Consider the following 18,536-nt stretch of genomic DNA (forward strand, 5'->3'; position numbering starts at 1 on the left):
GCACACTTAAATACAGAATGGCAGAAAACCAATCAATAGTTTTCTTCTCTTTCCTACTGCTAATCTTCTGCCAGCTTAAGTTCCTCGTATCAGTTCACAGCAGAATCAGACAAGCACAAATAATAGTTAGATAGGCTGGAAGCACGCCATGAAACATGGGATCTGGGAAACAGGTCCTTCCTTCATATCTGGCAGCAGTTATCCACTAGACTGGCTAAGTGTACTGGTAAGCCATATCCTTGGCTTTAATTTCCCGCAACGTTAAACTTGTTTTTCTAAAGCAAATTTTGTTTTCTCTTTCCATTAAAGACTTGCAGATTCTCCATTACTATTCCTGTTCCACATTAATACACGTGGACACACTGGTGTTCTTTGTCAAATTCAGAGATTTTTTTAAAATAAAAATTAAAAAAGATACTTTGCTACAAATATCTATGTTGATTGGTAAAACTTTCAACGTGAACTTTAGAACATCTGTGACTGGTTTTAGCCTCCTTTTCCAGTTACTGCTTTAAGATAGTCACTGAGACATGTAATGCATCATCTTAGAAGTTCAGTTTACAAGTATTGATGTTTGGTTCACAGTGGGAAATTCTATCTTGAATTTAACTGAGAACACCCAACATCTGTCACTTTTTCAGATCAACTATCCCATAATAACAGCATATTGCAAACACAAGAATATTCACATAATGAAAATTAAAGCTGTAAAAGGAGACACTACCAACATGAAACCCTAAAAAGGTACTATATAAGAAATTCAAAGGACAGAATTCTGCTCTCCTCCCCCCTTTCACTATGTCTGCAATGCTGTCAGTAGCATAGTCCCTAATTTTTTCATCTTTCATTACTAATATACTGTCATTTTCTAATTATAATTTCACATGCTACAGAAAAACCTCACATGGCTACTACGCTTCTATCAACAAACTGGCAGATCCAGCTATCACACATTTTTGAAATTAAGTTGCATTATTACATTTATGGTGTGTCATGACGAAGCAGTAGGACTGCAGTTACAAATAGCTTCATTTGACTATATTTTCAGAAATGGGGGTCAAAAAGGGATAATTTTTAGGACTAATACACAGCCACACAGTAAACCAATGAACAATACATCATATAAAATATATTAAGGATAAAAATCAAGTTGCCTAACATGCAAACAAAATGCTTAACTATAAAGCTGAATGCAAAACCACGTACCAAGGATCAAGCAAGCAGGCTATGTACGTTGAATGATACTGATGAAAAAAAGAAATAGAGTCCCACTAGACAAAATAACCACATACTACAGCAATGCTACATCAGAAATATACTATCCTCAACTCCCAGGGTTTTAAACAGCATTTCTGAGACCAATACTAAAATTAATTTCTTTCTTTAGACAGTGAAAAACAGAAAAGAATCAGAGAGTACTAACTATCCACTTGATAAACAGGCACCAAACCCCTTCTTCCTCATCTTTTCAATGACATCTGAAATGCATGGGCTAGTCAGTGAGGAAGCCTCGTTTTTCTCCTTTTCATTTTCAGCAATATCTGCAAACTACAGAGTCAACATAGTGATGAAAGGAAGTAAGCAAAAAAGTCATTCATCAGGGATACGCTTAGAAACTTAGAGCTTGCAATCCCTGTCTCATAATCAAGGCAGGATTTCCCTAACAGTATCCCCAAGCAGTGCAAAAAATCAGCTACTCACACCCTCCATTATCAACTTTCCTTGTCAAAGCCAGTAGCCCCCTTCCTAGAACAAACTCAGCAAAAAGAGGAACTAATCAGCTGGAGTTCCCCTAGGCACCGTGCAACGCGCTGTCCCATAACACAGCAAATTACTGCCAAACATCTGACTTGTGATGGGTTTGCCTCCAAGAAACATAAAACGTAAATTTTGGGGTGCATTAAGAAGAGTGTGGCCAGCAGGTCGAGGGAGGTCACCCTCCCACTCTACTCTGCCCTGGTAAGGCCACACCTGGAGTACTGTGTCTGGTTCTGGGCCGCCCAATTCAAGAAGGAGAAGGAGCTACTGGAGAGAGTCCAGCAGAGGGCTACGAAGATGATTAAGGGGCTGTAGAATCTCTCCTACAAGGAGAGGCTGAGAGAGCTGGGGCTCTTTAGCCTGGAGAGGAGAAGACTGAGAGGGGACCTCATCAACGTTTATAAATATCTAAAGGGTGAGTGTCAAGAGGATGGGGCCAGGCTCTTTTCAGTGGTGCCCAGAGACAGGGCAAGGGGCAATGGGCACAAGCTGGAGCACAGGAAGTTCTGCTTGAACATGAGGAGGAACTTCTTTACTCTGAGGGTGACAGAGCACTGGAACAGGCTGCCCAGGAAGCTTGTGGAGTCTCCTTCTCTGGAGATATTCAAAACCCGTCTGGACGCATTCTTGTGTGACCTGCTGTAGGCAAACCTGCTTTGGCAGGCAAGTCAGACCAAGCGATCTCCAGAGGTCCCTTCCAACTCCTACTATTCTGTGATTCTGTGAAAACTTTCTCCCCAAAATAGTTCTATTTGTCCTGAAATGACCTGAGAATAGATGGAGACTGGGGCAGAAGAGAGAGGAGCGTCAAAACAAAGCATCTCAAAGAGACAGTGTAAACAAATATAACCCATGTTTATTGAGCTACTGCAGAACTACAGTGTTTTATCCAGAAAGTGGAAATAAAGTCAATTCCCTTCTCTGCACAAATGCATTTCAAGTTGCATCTCCCACACCCCGTGAGAATACAGTGACTCTACATACTCTGCAATGGGCGATCCAGCCTGTTTTCTCAGCCAGGTCTATTCTACGTCGTACAGCAACTGGACACTCCTGGCAGGAGAACTTGAGAAGCTAGTTGCCTGCGCGCCATGCAGATGCGCAACCAGTACACACACACAAGAAACTGTGGTGGGTTGACCCTGGCCAAAATGCCAGGTGCCCACCAAAGCCACTCTATCACTCCCCCTCCTTAACTGGACAGGAGAGAGGAGAGGAAAAAAAATAACAACAGGCTTGTGGGGTTGGGATAAGGACAGGGAGATCACTCAGCATTTACCGTCACGGGCAAAACAGACTCAACTGAAGGGAAATGTAATTTATTATCAATTAATTCAGAGAGGAGTAATGAGAAATAAAACCAAATCTTAAAGCACCTTCCCCCCACCCCTCCCTCCTTTCCCGGGTGTAACCTTGATCCCAATTTTCCTCCCTCCTCCCCCCCAGCGGCACAGGGGGAAAAACAAGGAATGGGGGTTGGGGTCAGTTCATCACACTGTTGTTTTCTGCCGTTTCTTCCTCCACAGGGGGAGGATTCCTCACATGTTTCCCCTGCTCCTATGTGGGGTCCCCCTCACGGGAGAAAGTCCTCCATGACTTCTCCAACGTGAGTCTTCCCACGGGTTCAGTCCTTCATCAACTGCTCCAGCGTGGGTCTCCTCCATGGTGTGCAGTCCTTCAGGAACCGACTGCTCCAGTGTGAGCCCCCGTCATGGGGTCTCTGGCAGCAAACCTGCTCCAGCGTGGGCTTCTCTCTCTCCACAGGCCACAGGTCCTGCCAGGAGCCTGCTCCGGTGCAGGCTTCCCATGGGGTCACAGCTTCCTTCAGGTATCCACCTACTCCGGCGTGGGGGCCCTCCACGGGGTGTAGGCAGTCATCTGCTCCACCGCCCATGGGCTGCAGGGGGACAGCCTGCCTCACCATGGTCTTCACCACAGGCCGCAGGGGAATCGCTGCTCTGGCGCCTGGAGCATCTCCTCCCCCTCCTTCTTCACTGACCTTGGTGTCTGCAGGATGTTTCTCTCACATATTCTCACTCCTCTCACTCGCAGCAATTACTGCTGCACAACAACTTTTTCACTCCCTTAAATACGTTATCACAGAGGCGAAAAACGCTGTCGCTGATTGACTCGGCCTTGGCCAGCGGCAGGTCCGTCTTAAAGCCGGCTGGCATTGGCTGCATCTGATATAGGGGAAACTTCTAGCAGCTTCGTACAGAAGCCACTCCTGTAACCCCCCCCGCTACCAAAACCTTGCCATGCAGACCCATTACAGAAACAAAACCCCATAACACTTCACGTCATTCTTTCATTCTTGCTCTCTCTTTATAATAGTACCATGTTTTCACATAAAGTACAACGGGACAGAAAAAAGGAATTGAGGGAAATTCAGTTCAAAAAGTATTTGAAGTCCAACAGCAGGCCACTTATCTGAGGAGCAAAAAAACCTTGACTGCACTTTCCACTAGAAACAGGGAAGAAAACAGATTGCAGTTTGTACTTGTTCCTTTTCTTCACATTCTCCAAATCCTTTGCTTCATTACTCGTTGCAGATTGACACCTTTTCATCATGCACTCTCTGTATCTAAAACAGACTCTGTGTGTCCACTGACCGCCTTTTCACAAAAAAGTGTAAGCACTAATGGCCTTGTAACCTTATGCACAAGCTGTTTCTAATGTAAACTGGCAGACACAAGGATGACTTTGCTCTACATTTTGAGAAAGACCTGAAAATAATACATTACTGCGTTAAGAGACATTTTCTTCCTGCATCATAAACAGCATTTTCAGTGGCTAACAAAGGACACATGGCAAGAAATCAAACAATTATTACTGATAAGCACATCAATCTGCTTCACTGTCTCACTGAAAATAATTAAACCACTTTTCATTATACTTCCTCCTTCAGGGTTTCACACAATTTAGGCAAGATTTTTTTCCCCTTCCAATTATTCAACAGAAAACAAGCATTTGTAAAAGTCACTTAATTGCAATTCCTGGCAGCCAGCCTAGAAAAGTCAGTACAGGTATCTGGAAATCCTTTTGCTTCATGCTTCGGTTTGTTTTTTTTTTTTTTTTCCCCCCCCAGACTACACTCAAGGAAATGCCAAGACAAAAAAAAAAAAAAGATATTTAATATTTTGTGCATTTCACTTTATGATATGCCATTCTTGGCAGCCCTGCTGAGAAGGACTTGGGGGTACTGGTGGATGAAAAGCTGGACATGAGCCAGCAATGTGTGCTCACAGCCCAGAAAACCAACCATATCCTGGGCTGCATCAGAAGTATGGCCAGCAGGTCAAGGGAGGTGATTCTCCCCCTCTACTCTGCCCTCGTGAGACCCCACCTGCAGTGCTGCGTTCAGCTCTGGAGTCCTCAGCACAAGACAGACATGGACCTGTTGGAGAGAGTCCAGAGGAGGGCCATGAAGATGGTCAGGGGGCTGGAGCATCCCCCCTGTGAGGACAGGCTGGGAGAGTTGGGGTTGTTCAGCCCGGAGAAGAGAAGGCTCTGGGAAGACCTCAGAGCCGCCTTCCAGTGCTCAAAGGGGGCCTGCAGGAAAGGAGGGGGCAATCTTTTTAGCAGGGCCTGTTGTGATAGGACAAGGAACAATGGTTTTAAACTCAAGAAGGGTAGATTTAGACTCGATGTAAGAAAGAAATTTTTTACAATGAGGGTGGTAAAGCACTGGCACAGGCTGCCCAGAGAGGTGGCAGATGCCCATTCCCTGGAAACATTCAAGGTCAGGTTGGACAGGGCTCTGAGCAACATGAACTAGCTAAAGATGTCCCTGCTCACTGCAGGGGGGTTGAACTAGATGGCCTTTAGAGGTCCCTTCCAGCCCAAACTATTCTATGATCCTATGATTTTTCAACAGTATTAATAAGATTAAGTAGTATTGCCAAATGTTAAATCTATTCCATCATTACAGTGACACACATTACAGGGCAAGTTAAAAACTATTTCTTCAAAAATATTAATGGGGATCAGATCACACACATAAGTTTATATGTTCAGTCTTCTCATATTGGCATCATATTGATGAATTTGTAGTAAGCCTCCAGTGGTTTTTCAGCATTGTCTCTCATGATCAGAAACAATTTACTTCCTTATTGCTCACCTAGACATCATAGCTTTTCCAGTACAAGTTCAAGGTTCTATTATAAACCATTTTTTCAACCTGAGGGAAAAAGAAAAAGCTAATGCTTTATTTTTTTTTTGCCTTCAGACTAAGGAAGGAAGAGCCTCAAGAGAGGTTCTTTCATCAAGAGAAAAAAATATCCCTGCAAAGAGTAATCCTCTTCACTAGTTTGCTCTATTGGTGACCTTTAGAGAGATCTACCAAAGCTAAAGAGAAGCTTAATTAGCAGAAAGGGCAGCTGAGAGAACAGGTAGCATGAAGAAAAAAGCTTTTAGTCTTTATTGTACAGGATGAGAATTTTTGAAAGAGGGATGAAATCCTAAGATTGCTTCATAAATGTTGGATACTGGAACCCATCACTTTGGGTTAGCGAAAGATAGAATTAGCCAAGAGAGACATCCTATTCTGAAACCTATGTTTTTGCATAACAGGAATGATGCTCCAGTTAAAGGTAAAAACACCTCATGAAGCACATGAGAGAGACTTGTTCTTGAAGTTTATATAAAAACTGTTACTGCTCCAACGCTTACAAAGTATGTTTCTAGAAGCTGTCTGTTTGCTTTTAGCCTGTACCCAGGGCTAAACTATAACAGTTGATCTATCACCCAACAACCCCTCACCAGCCAGGGAAGGGAATTGGGAAAAAGAAGAGCAGACTCATGAGTAGAAGTACAACAGATTTAATGAAACACCACCAACACCAACAGAGATACACAGAGTTCTACTCAGCCAAATGAATACCCAGTCATCACAATCAACCAGAGAGCAGTCCTTGGAAGAAGCCAAAAGAGGGGCAGAAGGAACACCAGCAGGAACCCCACAGAAGCTGACTTCTATAGCAAACCTTCCCCCTTTACAATGACCATGACATTAGGGGATGGGCTACACCTGTAGCTCACTCAGGTCCGCTGCCCTGGCTGACTCCAAACTGCTCACGGCCTGCCTGGCATGGCTGGGCTGTGATTCTGTCCCAGCCAAACCACGATGCTGTCTTACTAACTTCAAGAGCAAAAAACACTCCTCTCCCCTTGATTTTTAAAGTGTTTTACAGGTAATTTGAAGAGTTTCCTCTCCGAAAAGCATCATTGCAGTTGCAGAAAACCAACCTGAAATAACAGAAAAAAAGTCTAGATCCTGACAAGTTCTTATGTTCAAACCTATTTACAACTGAGAACAAAAAATTACCCCTATCTAGACAGAACATCTGTAAAAAAGCCTATCATTAAACAAGGCTCAAATAATTCTATACAAACAGATGTAAACCTACCAACTGCTTATGAAAAACTCTACTGTGTATTGTAACTCTGTGTTTATTCTGTGACTATCAGCCTCTTGAGGGGCTCAAGAAGCCGTAACGCTGATTCATTTTTAAAATCACCTTTACAAAACTGTTTTATAAATACACCAGGGTGATACAGTACCATGGATGTTTTCAAATATCTGTCTTTGCATTCACTCAGAAAAAAACCACTTTGTTATTTGTGTATCAAATCCGAATGCAACTCACTGCAGACATTTTAGAGATCACCACTCAAACCTCAGACACTCCTTCCTCATTCATCCCCAACTTTTCTTTTTTTGTTTTGGAGGGGGAATCCTTTGAAAGATATTTTTCCAAACAACCTTTAAAAATGTGCTTCCTAAACACAACGTGCAACACGAGATAAAGTAGTGAAGAATCATTGGGTGAGGTCCTCAATGCCCTAATGCCATACTTATAAAAATAAGATGTTAAAATTTCATTTCATTTTGCCAGTGGTCCACAGTATAATTCCAAAAAGTAAGAGCTACTGCACAATCACGCTCTGATCCTGCAGTTAACACTACTGTGAAGAAGCTCTAAGAATCATTTAGAACTTGCTGAAAGCAGAAACACATCCAAATTACTAACAAGGTAAAGTGGGACTGGGCTGTACTTGTTGGGATGCACTATGATCCCAGGATTTTATGCATACCTCACATCTTTACCCGCAACAGTTTGCACTGGTTGCCAGCCCTAGGTGCACACAGAACACTAACTGCAGGGGAATTTTACAACCATTTTGCAGTGGTGAGCTCTAGACAGTGTTTAGCTGTCTAGACAATCTCAACTGTGGTTCCATCAGGAGGGAAATCACTTTGAGTCCACCAGTATTACACTCGACTATATTCCACAGGGCAAATTTGCACCAAAAAAACCCACATCTTTGACAGTAACTCAAACTAAGTACAAAGAAAGAGCCGTGCCAAAAATACTGAAGGAACTAACTTTTCTCATTAGCACAATTCATTTTTTAATTTTACCTCTACAAATAAACTTTACTCTGAGACAGTAATCTTTTAATACCCTTGCTAACACTTTGATGAAGTGGAAGGAAAAGAAATAAGGAGTATGGGATCATTTGAGCTTCTGTGGTTTCCATGGCCGCGCCACCTCCTGTTACAAATTAACAAGAACATAATAAGCCAGCAAAGTCAGCAAAGCAGCATAACCTGAGTAATACAGCCTGAAACAAAACACAGAAAGTGGGAAAGAAAAACAACCAAACAAACCAACCCATGCCAAAAACCAAACCCTTAGTTTGTCAGGCAATCAGAAAAAGTTCAAGGCCTGACAACATACCAGTGACAGAGCAGTATCCTAGCAAGAGCATGGCCCAGAATCATCACTGTTCTCTACAAGACAAAGATCCTGGCTATTCCACAGTTAATCAGAGCGCCTGTACAGTCAGTAACTGTACAGTTTTCCTGGGGGAAGAGTGAAGCAGGAATAGAAACAGGACCTTGAGGCAAGTTCTCACACACTCCAGCAGTCTTACGGGTTTTACCAGCAGGATGTATTACTAAGTCTACCTGCAGAAGACTAAAGCCTTATTTTAAACAAACAAACAAAAAATAATCGGAAGAACTACATACACATAAAAATATAGAGAAAGCACATACATGAAAGAGAACAGTGGGAAATGGGTCCCCTCTATACTTTACCATAGAACACCCAATCACACAGGCTTGAAAACCTTTGATTATGAAAACCTGCAAGAAATATTCCTCTGTACTTGTTATAAGGCTTTAAATAACCACTGAATCAATAATCAGCAATTTTTTTGTTTCTTTAAAATAAGTGAAACCTTCTGATAGGTACAAAAGGCTGCACAGCACCATTAGACTGGCTGGAAACCCCGTAACAGGGCTCCTGAAACTACCCAGTCACTTTTGTGAGGAAAACAGAAGCAGTACTGTACAGAATAATTTTTTAAATGACATTTCATCACTTCTACAAATTTGTTTATTCCTCAGCATAAACACCTACTATCTCTCACTTGATGTACTCTTACAAAACCCTGTATGATGTTCTCTGGGACCAACTATTCATCTCAATAGCACAACAAGACTTTCAGCTCAGAATTACTAAGTGTTCCCTTCCTACAAACAACTTTTCATCAGAGTTGTGTTTGGAACAAATACCCAGTAGCAAGTTCTAATAATTCATATACATATGTGATTTTCATACGTTCCACTATACACTCCAAAACATCAACCCAAGACAAGAAAAACATTCCTACCCCATGATGTGCACACGTCCTTACTCCATCATTTAATTCAGGCGCTTTCTCTGCCCGAGGAACCGAGGCTGGGCCATAGAGCAGCCCGGGCTGCCACCAGCGCCGACGGGTAGGCTGCCGGCCCCACCTACTGGTCCCTACCAGCACTGTTGCATCACCTAAATGTATTTTAAGATGGATGGATGGATGGATTCTTAAATCTGTAGTTTTAGTTATTCCCTAAATTCTAAAATGTTTAGCTAAATATGATGGGAAGTTCTTGGGAGAATTTCTCCAATATCCAAGGTATTATCATTTTACATTTCCTCTGAATACAATCCACTCCTTTTTACGGGATAATTAAAACTAAATAAGGTAATGATTGAAAGTTGTGTTTCATACAACTAACAAAATATGGAGTCGATTTGTTTAAGCTAGCAAATTTTCAGGACAATCTGTTTGAAAGTTACCAAAGTACTACCCCAGAAACTTGAAGGGAAAAAGGAGGAACAAAATCATTTAAGTAGGTGAGGACAAAAATGCACAGCCATCCAAACTATAAAAAAATCCAAGCTCTTTCCAAGGAAGTTACAAAAAAAAAAAAAAAGTCAGACGTAAAGCTGTTACGCAGCAAAAATGCTACATGTTCACCTGTGTAATGGGATGATTTCCGTACAAGTGTCTCAAGTTAGACCAGCAAGGAAGCTGTTAAAATACGATGAAGGAATAATAACAAATATCACTAAACCAACCCATGCTAAACAATCAGGGATTATCATGAAACATCACAGCCCTCAGCACTATGAAAAGCAAGTTTCTCTATTGTCTCAAAAGTAAAAAGAATGAATTAACTTCGGCTGAACAAAAAGCATTTATCTTTTTTGGCTGAATAAAAAGCACTTATCTTTTTCCACTGCAAAGACAGCCTTGAAAAAATAAAAGGAAAAAAAAAAATAGGGCTGTGACAAGTGGTTACACAGCAGCTCTACTGAGTAGGCTCAGTAACCTTCGCCATATTCTTAAAACCTCTGACAACATTTTTCTGTACTGATCTCCATAAACTTCCTACAAAATGCATTACACAATCTATCTACCTTTTCAGTCACAATTTTTATTCTCAATGCCCAAATTAAACCTTTTCCTCCTTAATGACGTTTTTCTTCTCGCCCTGCGTAAAATGGAGCTGTTTGCAGCAACCTTTTGACTTAATTGAACTTAGTTGAACACTGCTATCCAGGCTTTCCCAGTGTCCTCTTCGCCAGACCAAAAAAAAAAAAAACCCAAAAAAACCCAACAAACAGAACCAGTCCTTCAACCTTTCCTCCTAGGTCATATCTTCTAGACTTCATATCTTTCTTCATTCCTTTCCTCTGAACTTTCCTCAGCCAGTCCAAATCTTGCAGAAGTAGAATCAGTTCTTAAGTCCGATTGCATTGCTAATTGATATATTCTCATCCATTAAGCTGCCAGTTCCCTTCTATAAAATTGCAGCTTAACCAGTCTCACACCTCTGCAGATTTTTCCTATGTAAACATAATTGTGTTATATTTGACCTTGAATTGCACCTTACTGCAGGCTGTTTCTCCCATTTGTTGAGACTGTGTTCTGCGCTCCACACTCCCACCTACTCTTCCAGTTTAGCACTGTCTGCAAATTTTAACACTGTATATTTTACTCCTTTATCAGAATTATTAATAGAAACACTAAACATGAGCAGATACAGAACGAAGCTTTGCAGAAGCCCATTTAACAAACATCAGTTTGACACTGAACCAACCCTGAAGTTTCCAACCACTTGTTCACACTTTTCAAGAAGCTTAATCCAAATCAATACTCTCAAAATAATCCACAGTTCATTCACAATCAGTTAGTGCCTCTTCACACCTCATCACAGTAGAGAAATTCCTGAGAAGGGAAGCTCTTCACACCTCATTAGTAAGTAAGTACAGCTCACAAATTGATGTACATTAATCTAAAGTTTTTTCCTAGTTGCTTGAGAACATTAACATAAAACTCAAAAGATGTATTGTGTTCAAGATCCAGAAATCTATTATTCTCCTATCTGCACAAGCTCTGTTACAGTGTTCTAAAGGAAATTAAATGTATCTGTATTTGAAACATCCAAGCTTTTGTCACTGTGCCTGTGAACAGATTGCTTTTTGCAGTGGCTTAGAATGTAAAGATTTAGCTCATGCTAATTAGGAAAAAATTATCTGACGCTGACAGCATTAGATGTTCTCTTAGATGAGTTCTACATGTGCATGGACCACAAGAATGAAGATACAATAAACACCAAATAAATGTGATGTCATGTCGAAGCTAACCATAAGAACCTCTGCACTAAAATCTGCCTGTTAACCTCCATTCTTTAGCAATAAAATGTTTACTGCACCAATGCCCAATGCCAGAAAAGGAACATTGAAACAGACCTGCCAATCCCAACTGCACTGAAGTGTGCACACGTGTCACATGCACACACAGAGTATATCACTGAAGAAGAAGTTAAAAGAATACTTTGTAAATTGCAAATGTTATAAGCGCAATCATAGAATGGTTTGGATTGGAAGGGACCTTATAGATCATGTAGTTCCAACCCCCTGCCCCATGGGATCTAAGCAGGATCCGGTACCCGCTGTGCAATTAGTACACACAGAGCCAAGATATTTATTTCAATTCTGCACAGAAAAGGGTGCTAGGTAGAAATTCCACAAAGCTAGCACACCTCCTTGTTTCACTTTACAGTTTACATACACTTCTACTTCAACACTGCCCTGACCTCGACTCCTCCCAAGTGTTATGTAATTAATTAGTAATCTACATAGTTACATAACTTAATTACTATGTATGCTCTAAAACTGAACAAAATTAATTAGCTTATGTATTTTCAAGGATGGTCTTCCTCGGAAGTGTTTTTCACTGATTGTTGTCCTTGCCTAGATCATATATATGAGTACGAACAAGCAAGACCATCTTGGGGTGTCTTCCAGGGTAGGATGTTCCTCTTTTATAGGTCTTTCAGTTCTTATTCAAGGACGTAGACATTAGTAAGGCATGCATCGCTGACAGACCACCTGGTCCATCACAGAAAACAATGGGCCCCAAGTCTTGTGAAAAATGGGACTGAGCTTGGGAAAGAAAAGGAAAAAGATTTCATTGCCCATTGTACATCAAGACCCGGTCGCTCAAAGCCCCATCCAGCCTGGCCTTGAACACTGCCAGGGAGGGGGCAGCCACGGCTTCTCTGGGCAACCTGGTCCAGTGTCTCACCACCCCCACAGTGAAGAATTTCTTCCTAATATCTGATCTCAATCTCCCCTCTTTCAGTTTGAAACCGTTACCTTTGTCCTATCACCACACTCCCTGATGAAGAGTCCCTCCCCACCTTCCCTGCAGGCCCCCTTGAAGTACTGGAAGGCCACTGTAAGGTCTCCCCAGAGCCTTCTCTTCTCCACACTGAACAACCCCAACTCTCTCAGCCTGTCCTCACAGGGAGGTGCTCCAGCCCCTGATCATCTTCGTGGCCCTCCTCTGGACTCACTCCAACAGGTCCACATCTTTCTTATGCTGGGGGCCCCAGAGCCAGAGACAGCACTGTAGGTGGGGTCTCACCAGAGTGGAGGGGGAGAATCCCCTCCTCCTTGACCTGCTGGCCATGCTGCTTTTGATGCAGCGCAGGATGCAATTGGCTTGGAAAGGATGTGGTCAAGGACCATCAAAATAAAACCCAGTATCATGTCCACAACTTCACAAAGCTGGTTTTGTTTTAAGATATTCTATTTCATAGAGAGAGCAATTTAAAAATTCTGACAGTACATAAAATACAAATTCTGAGCAAGTTAGAGGAGTTAGAATAAAAGCGGGAAATAACATTGGGCCAATGTCAATCAGACCTTTTACTTTAAGCATTATAATTGCATGTTATTTTACTAAATACGAATAACTGCAATGTGTTCTATTTATTTAACATAGAATAGATGAGTTAAAGCAGACAGAAACAACGGAAAATTATTCAAGATGACAGATCTACAAAGAAATCTGCCATTTGGTAAACCAGCTGGTCATAATTAGGCTTGGATTCATTTTTGAAGGGAGGACACAAAAGCTGCAGTAATCAAGCCAGCTAAATCAACATGAACACTAGTTACAAAAAGACCCAAGAAGTGCAAGATCCTTTTTCCTCTTCACAAGGAATAACAACACTTTTCCTCGTGCTTTCTAAACCAATTTGATGTTTGAGAGAGGCAGTATCTTGTTTCAAGAGCAGAGCTGGGGAGTTCCTCAGAGAGCTATGTCCTCAAAAGCTGACAGAAATCACGACAGCTTTCAATCTTTAAGACTCCGATCCACAGCTGGATCTACCACACAGGATATGTCATTTATAAACAAATAGCACCCCAATGGCTTCTACATTAGCACCCAGTGGAGGAGGGCAGAACTGACTCAGCAAGTACTGGGTCTTGACAGGCTTTGCAAGTAGCACAGCTGATCACTCATCACTAAAGCCAAAGAATTACAGTACACTTACAGTAGTGTAAAACAAGTAAAGTGGTATCCAGCCCTCACTGGTCCACAAAAAACTGAGAACCGAACATGACACCACTACAGCTTCTCCCTGTTGTACAGGTCAGAAATCCTGTAGCTTCAAGCACAAGCTTAGGAACCATTAAACTAAAACATCCAAAGCACAAAATTTGAAGATGAATAGTGGTTTTAAATGAATGCAACTGACTAAGAAATATTGCTGCCAAAATGATTATGCAACTTAATGCCAATTTCTACTTCACTGTAAAAATTGTTAAGTATTTCCAAGAGGTTTTAATGCAGTTTGGCTTTAACACTCTTATTACACTTTACTGAATCCACTCACCTAAAATTTAATTGCTGTTTACTGCTCTGTCCACAGCAGGCTCTACAAATCCAAATCCAATTACTTTAATACAATTTGATGTAGATTTTGTCATAAAGCTTTTCATAATTGAAGACACAATAAAGAAACTTCTCAGGCAACAACTAAAGCTCCAGCAATAGTTACTTAAATATCAAGCTCAGCAGCAATAGTTTTATAAACAAGTAAAAATATAAATTTAGCATAGCTTTAAAACTATAGAAGAACCTAGACTTATTTTCAGCAAGTAATACTGGGTCATCTAAATCCTGACTATACAGTGCTAGAATGATCCCAGTCTAGTAGGAAAATTCCTCCAAAAGGACAAGTTGACACCAGCAGTGAGGAAATGCAGAGTGTAATCTTCCACAATTTTTACCCTAGAAATTGCTAGAATTGCCCTTGGAAACCCTATATATTACAAAATTACAGTGTTCTTAGCCTCCCTTCTCCAGAGAATTTCAAGGCCCATTTGAAAGGAAAAAAAAAAAAAAAAAGGATTTTCAGAGAAGACTCCAGCATCTCAGCACACAGCAAGGAAAATGATGTGATAAGACCACACACATTCCCCATATTATTACCTGGCTCTCCAGGTTTGCAATTTACACATCACTGCTGGAGATCTGATCCCTGCTGCTGAAAGACAGTGGGGTCTCCTCTCACACAAACCACTTACTCTGGGCCAAGCACCCTCTTGATGAGCTGGTGTGCTTGTGTAAAATAAGTCACTTTCCTGAACAGACAGAATGCTAAGGAACTGGGAATAAAAGGGGGTAATCTCCTGCCAGGTAAGAGCTGAATCTGTTCAGAAAACATGGTCTAGCAGACATCAAAGACAGTACAAAGAAGCTTGTCTGATTGCACAGACGGAAGGAAGAAGAGGAAGATGGAGGTCCTCCGTGTTTCAGAACTGGTAAATTAGATATTGGCTCAGAGGTAACACTAGACATCAGCAGCTGCAGGCTGGCACAGCTGTTGGCACTACGGCTGGATTGCTGGAAGCTGGTCGGGTCTAAGCTGCTAAACACAAGATTGAGCAACCTATGGACTGGTGTGGAAGGTGCCCCTGCCCACAGCAGGGGGGGCTGGAACTAGGTGATCTTTAAGGTCCCTTGCAACCCAAACCATTCCATGATTCTACAATTTGTGGTAGGTGTGCTAAGAGACCATACAGTGCTTAAAATCAAAAGCCTCCCATGCAGGAAGAGCATTATGTTTAAATACTCTTTTAGCAGAGTTCTGGGAAAATCTTAGCTAGTGCTTCTCTTTTAAAGACCAAACACATATTAGCAATGGACAAAAATAATTAAAGTCACTGTGCTAGACTAAGATGAAGAGCACATCAAAGTCAATAACACAGTGATCAGGCAAAACATACTGTAGGCTATCCCAAAAGAAAATTTTTGAACTGCTTTCTGAAATACTTCAAAAAAAATCCAGACAAAAATGCATACATGTAACGATTCCCCTCCTGAGTGCACCTTTTAAATTATGAAGTGGGTCCTGCTGGGTCAACAGTACCAGAAAGAACACAAATATAAATGTGTTTGAATGGTTGAATGACTTGAAAAAAATTAGTCCAGGATAGAAGTTTCCTCAGCTAACACAGGTGCTGAATTTCCCCTGTATGCCTCTGTAGCTTATGAGGGAGCACTACTGTTTCACATCCAGAATCCAAACCTATCTGCACACATCAGTATGAGCTCAGTAATTTATATCACTTATAAGTGAAATTACTGGCCAGCACTCTAGTTAACAGTACCAATCCATCTGCACCTTTTATCTCCCAAAACACGAGTGCTAAAATATATATAAATACAATGACAAGAGGGATGGACATTTTACATTTTTTAAATCCACCAGCAACCATGGGAGTTCTAATATAGATAAAACACTGGCTGGGTCCAATTGACGTCATGGCATCATAAAAGTCAAAGTGAATCTAATCAACATGGTGCTGAAGACGGGGTAGCAGCTGGTCCACCTACATTAGAACTCCCAGTGCTGCCAACACCAATCAGTATTAGGTCATCGTTGTAATCTTTTTGTCAATCCAGGGACAAACATGATTCCTGTGTTGCAACAACGCTAACGGAAGCAAGACAATCTCAATGTAGTACTGCCACAGCATTCATAAATGGAAACTGTTTTTAAAAAAGGCACAGATCTCATACCATGGTGGGTTGTAGAAAGCATTTTAACATCTCCACAGGAAATTGAAAATGCAGTTGTGGTACACTTAGGCACATCTGGGCTACTGTTAATCTGCCAAAACACTTTATACCTGGCCAAAGCACAACTATCAACTTGCATTAATGACAAATATGCATTCCAGCGACTCACAGATACCAATTCTGTAAGATGAGCTACATCACCATTTCTTCATCGCTGAACAAGACACACACTCATGTCAACTTCTAACCAACTGTGCCTAAAATATTCAGCAATTCCTCATCTCTATTTGCAAACAGAGATGGACTTTTCAGATGCATTTTTCAAACAAGATTTGCATTTTTCAGCACTAGATTATAAACGTATTTTGGCCCGAAAATCCTTAGCTATGTTTCCACTAGAGCACGTAGGTTTCATATGCGTATATATGTGTGTGTATATATATGTATATACATACATATATATATATAAAGCGCCTATCACCATTTTGACAAACATTCTTTGGAAGCAATCTGACAGCAGAGGTAAGACAGGAGTCAGCCGGCTGCTGCCGTTCCAGGGGAGGCAGGGGGGCACAGGGCGGGTGCAGGTGCCGAGCCGACTGAGGACGTAAGGCCGACAGTCCCGGCACACGCCACGCCTGCACCCCGCCGCCCCGCACCCCCTCCCCACCACCTCAAAGCCCCGGGAGAGGCCACGGGGTGCAGCCGTCAGCCTGGCTCCACCTCGGCAGGGGAGGAGCAGGAAAGGAGAGGGAAGGGCTGTGCGCGCCCCCCTTCCTCCGACAGCCACCCCGGGGCCCCGCGGCGCTCGGCCCCGCCTCGCCCCACTCCCGTGGAGGGCGGACTCTCCTCCTGCTTACCCGCCGGGGGTGATGAGCCGCGGGCGGCGCCGCTGCCCCGCGACCTCGAGACTCTCGCCTGCCCCGGCCCCCGCCTCCTCGGTGCCCGTGAGCGCCGCCTCTTCCCCGGCTCCCGCCTCCTCCGCGGCCGTGGCCGTCCCCGACGCTTCCTTCAGTCGCTGCCTCGGCCGCCCTCTCCGCGCCGCCGGGCCGCCGCCGGCCGTGCCGGCCACCTTCCCTGCGGGGCCGGCTGCCTCCCCTCTCAGACTGCATGGCCGGGCTGCGCCCTTCCCCTGCGCCGCCTGGAGCCGGGCCGGCCTGTGCCGCGCCGGTCCCCGCCTACTGCCGGAAAGAGGCCGCCCGCGAAGGGCGAGAGAGGGAAATGGCGGCGCCGGGCCCGCGCCCTCAGCAGCTCCCCCTGCCTGCGCGGCGCAGCCCCTGCGGCCGGGCCTCGGGCACACCTGCAGGCGCGGCCCTCGCGGCGGAGGGGACCCACCGTCTGCCCCGCTCCTCTGGGCGAGCCCCTGACAGGCACCTGGGGAGCGTTTGGTCGTGTACCCTCTGCAAGTCTCAACGAGCAAGGGGTGAAAAACAAATAGCTTTCCACATGTATTTCAAATAAACGAAAATTTATTTCGTGTTTAGAAAACAGCACTCTTGGCTAAAGCCAAATGAATCATAGAATTGTTTCAGTTGGAAAAGACCCTTAAGATCATCAAGTCCAACCATAAACCTACAAGGTCCACCACTAAACCATGTCCCTAAGCACCACATCTACCTGTCTTTCGAACACCTCCAGGGATGGTGACTCCACCACTTCTCTGGGCAGCCTGTTCCAGTGCTTCACAACCCTTTCAGTGAAGAAATTTTTCCTAATGTCTAATCTAAACCCCACCGGCACAACTTGGGGCCATTTCCTCTTGTCCTATCCGTTGGGAGAAGAGACTGATACCCACCTCACTACAACCTCCTTTCAGTTAGTTGTAGAGAGCATAAAGAAGGTCTCCCCTCAGCCTCCTCTTCTCCAGGCTAAACAGCCCCAGTTCCCTCAGCCTCTCCTCATAACACCTGTTCTCCAGGCCCTTCACCAGCTTCGTTGCCCTTCTCTGGACACGCTCCAGCACCTCAGTGTCTTTTCTGTAGTGAGGGGCCCAAAACTGCACACAGTATTCGAGGTGTGGCCTCCCCAGTGCCAAGTACAGGGGCACGATCACCTCC

The 18,536-nt window shown here is 43.2% G+C and overlaps 1 protein-coding gene across 2 annotated transcripts in view; it reads right to left on the bottom strand.

Annotated features, from left to right (window-relative positions):
• The window catches only part of AVEN (apoptosis and caspase activation inhibitor), a 104,660-nt gene extending 87,069 nt beyond the window's left edge, over positions 1-17,591 (bottom strand). For both annotated transcript variants that reach the window (XM_086463210.1, XM_086463211.1), the window contains exon 1: positions 17,340-17,591. In XM_086463210.1, the coding sequence (XP_086319336.1) occupies positions 17,340-17,591 (252 nt within the window). The remainder of the gene's footprint in view (positions 1-17,339) is intronic.
• Between the last annotated feature and the right edge of the window lie 945 nt (positions 17,592-18,536).

This window comes from Leptosomus discolor, chromosome 3 (assembly GCF_034619465.1).
Source record: "Leptosomus discolor isolate bLepDis1 chromosome 3, bLepDis1.hap2, whole genome shotgun sequence".
NCBI lineage: Eukaryota > Metazoa > Chordata > Aves > Leptosomiformes > Leptosomidae > Leptosomus > Leptosomus discolor.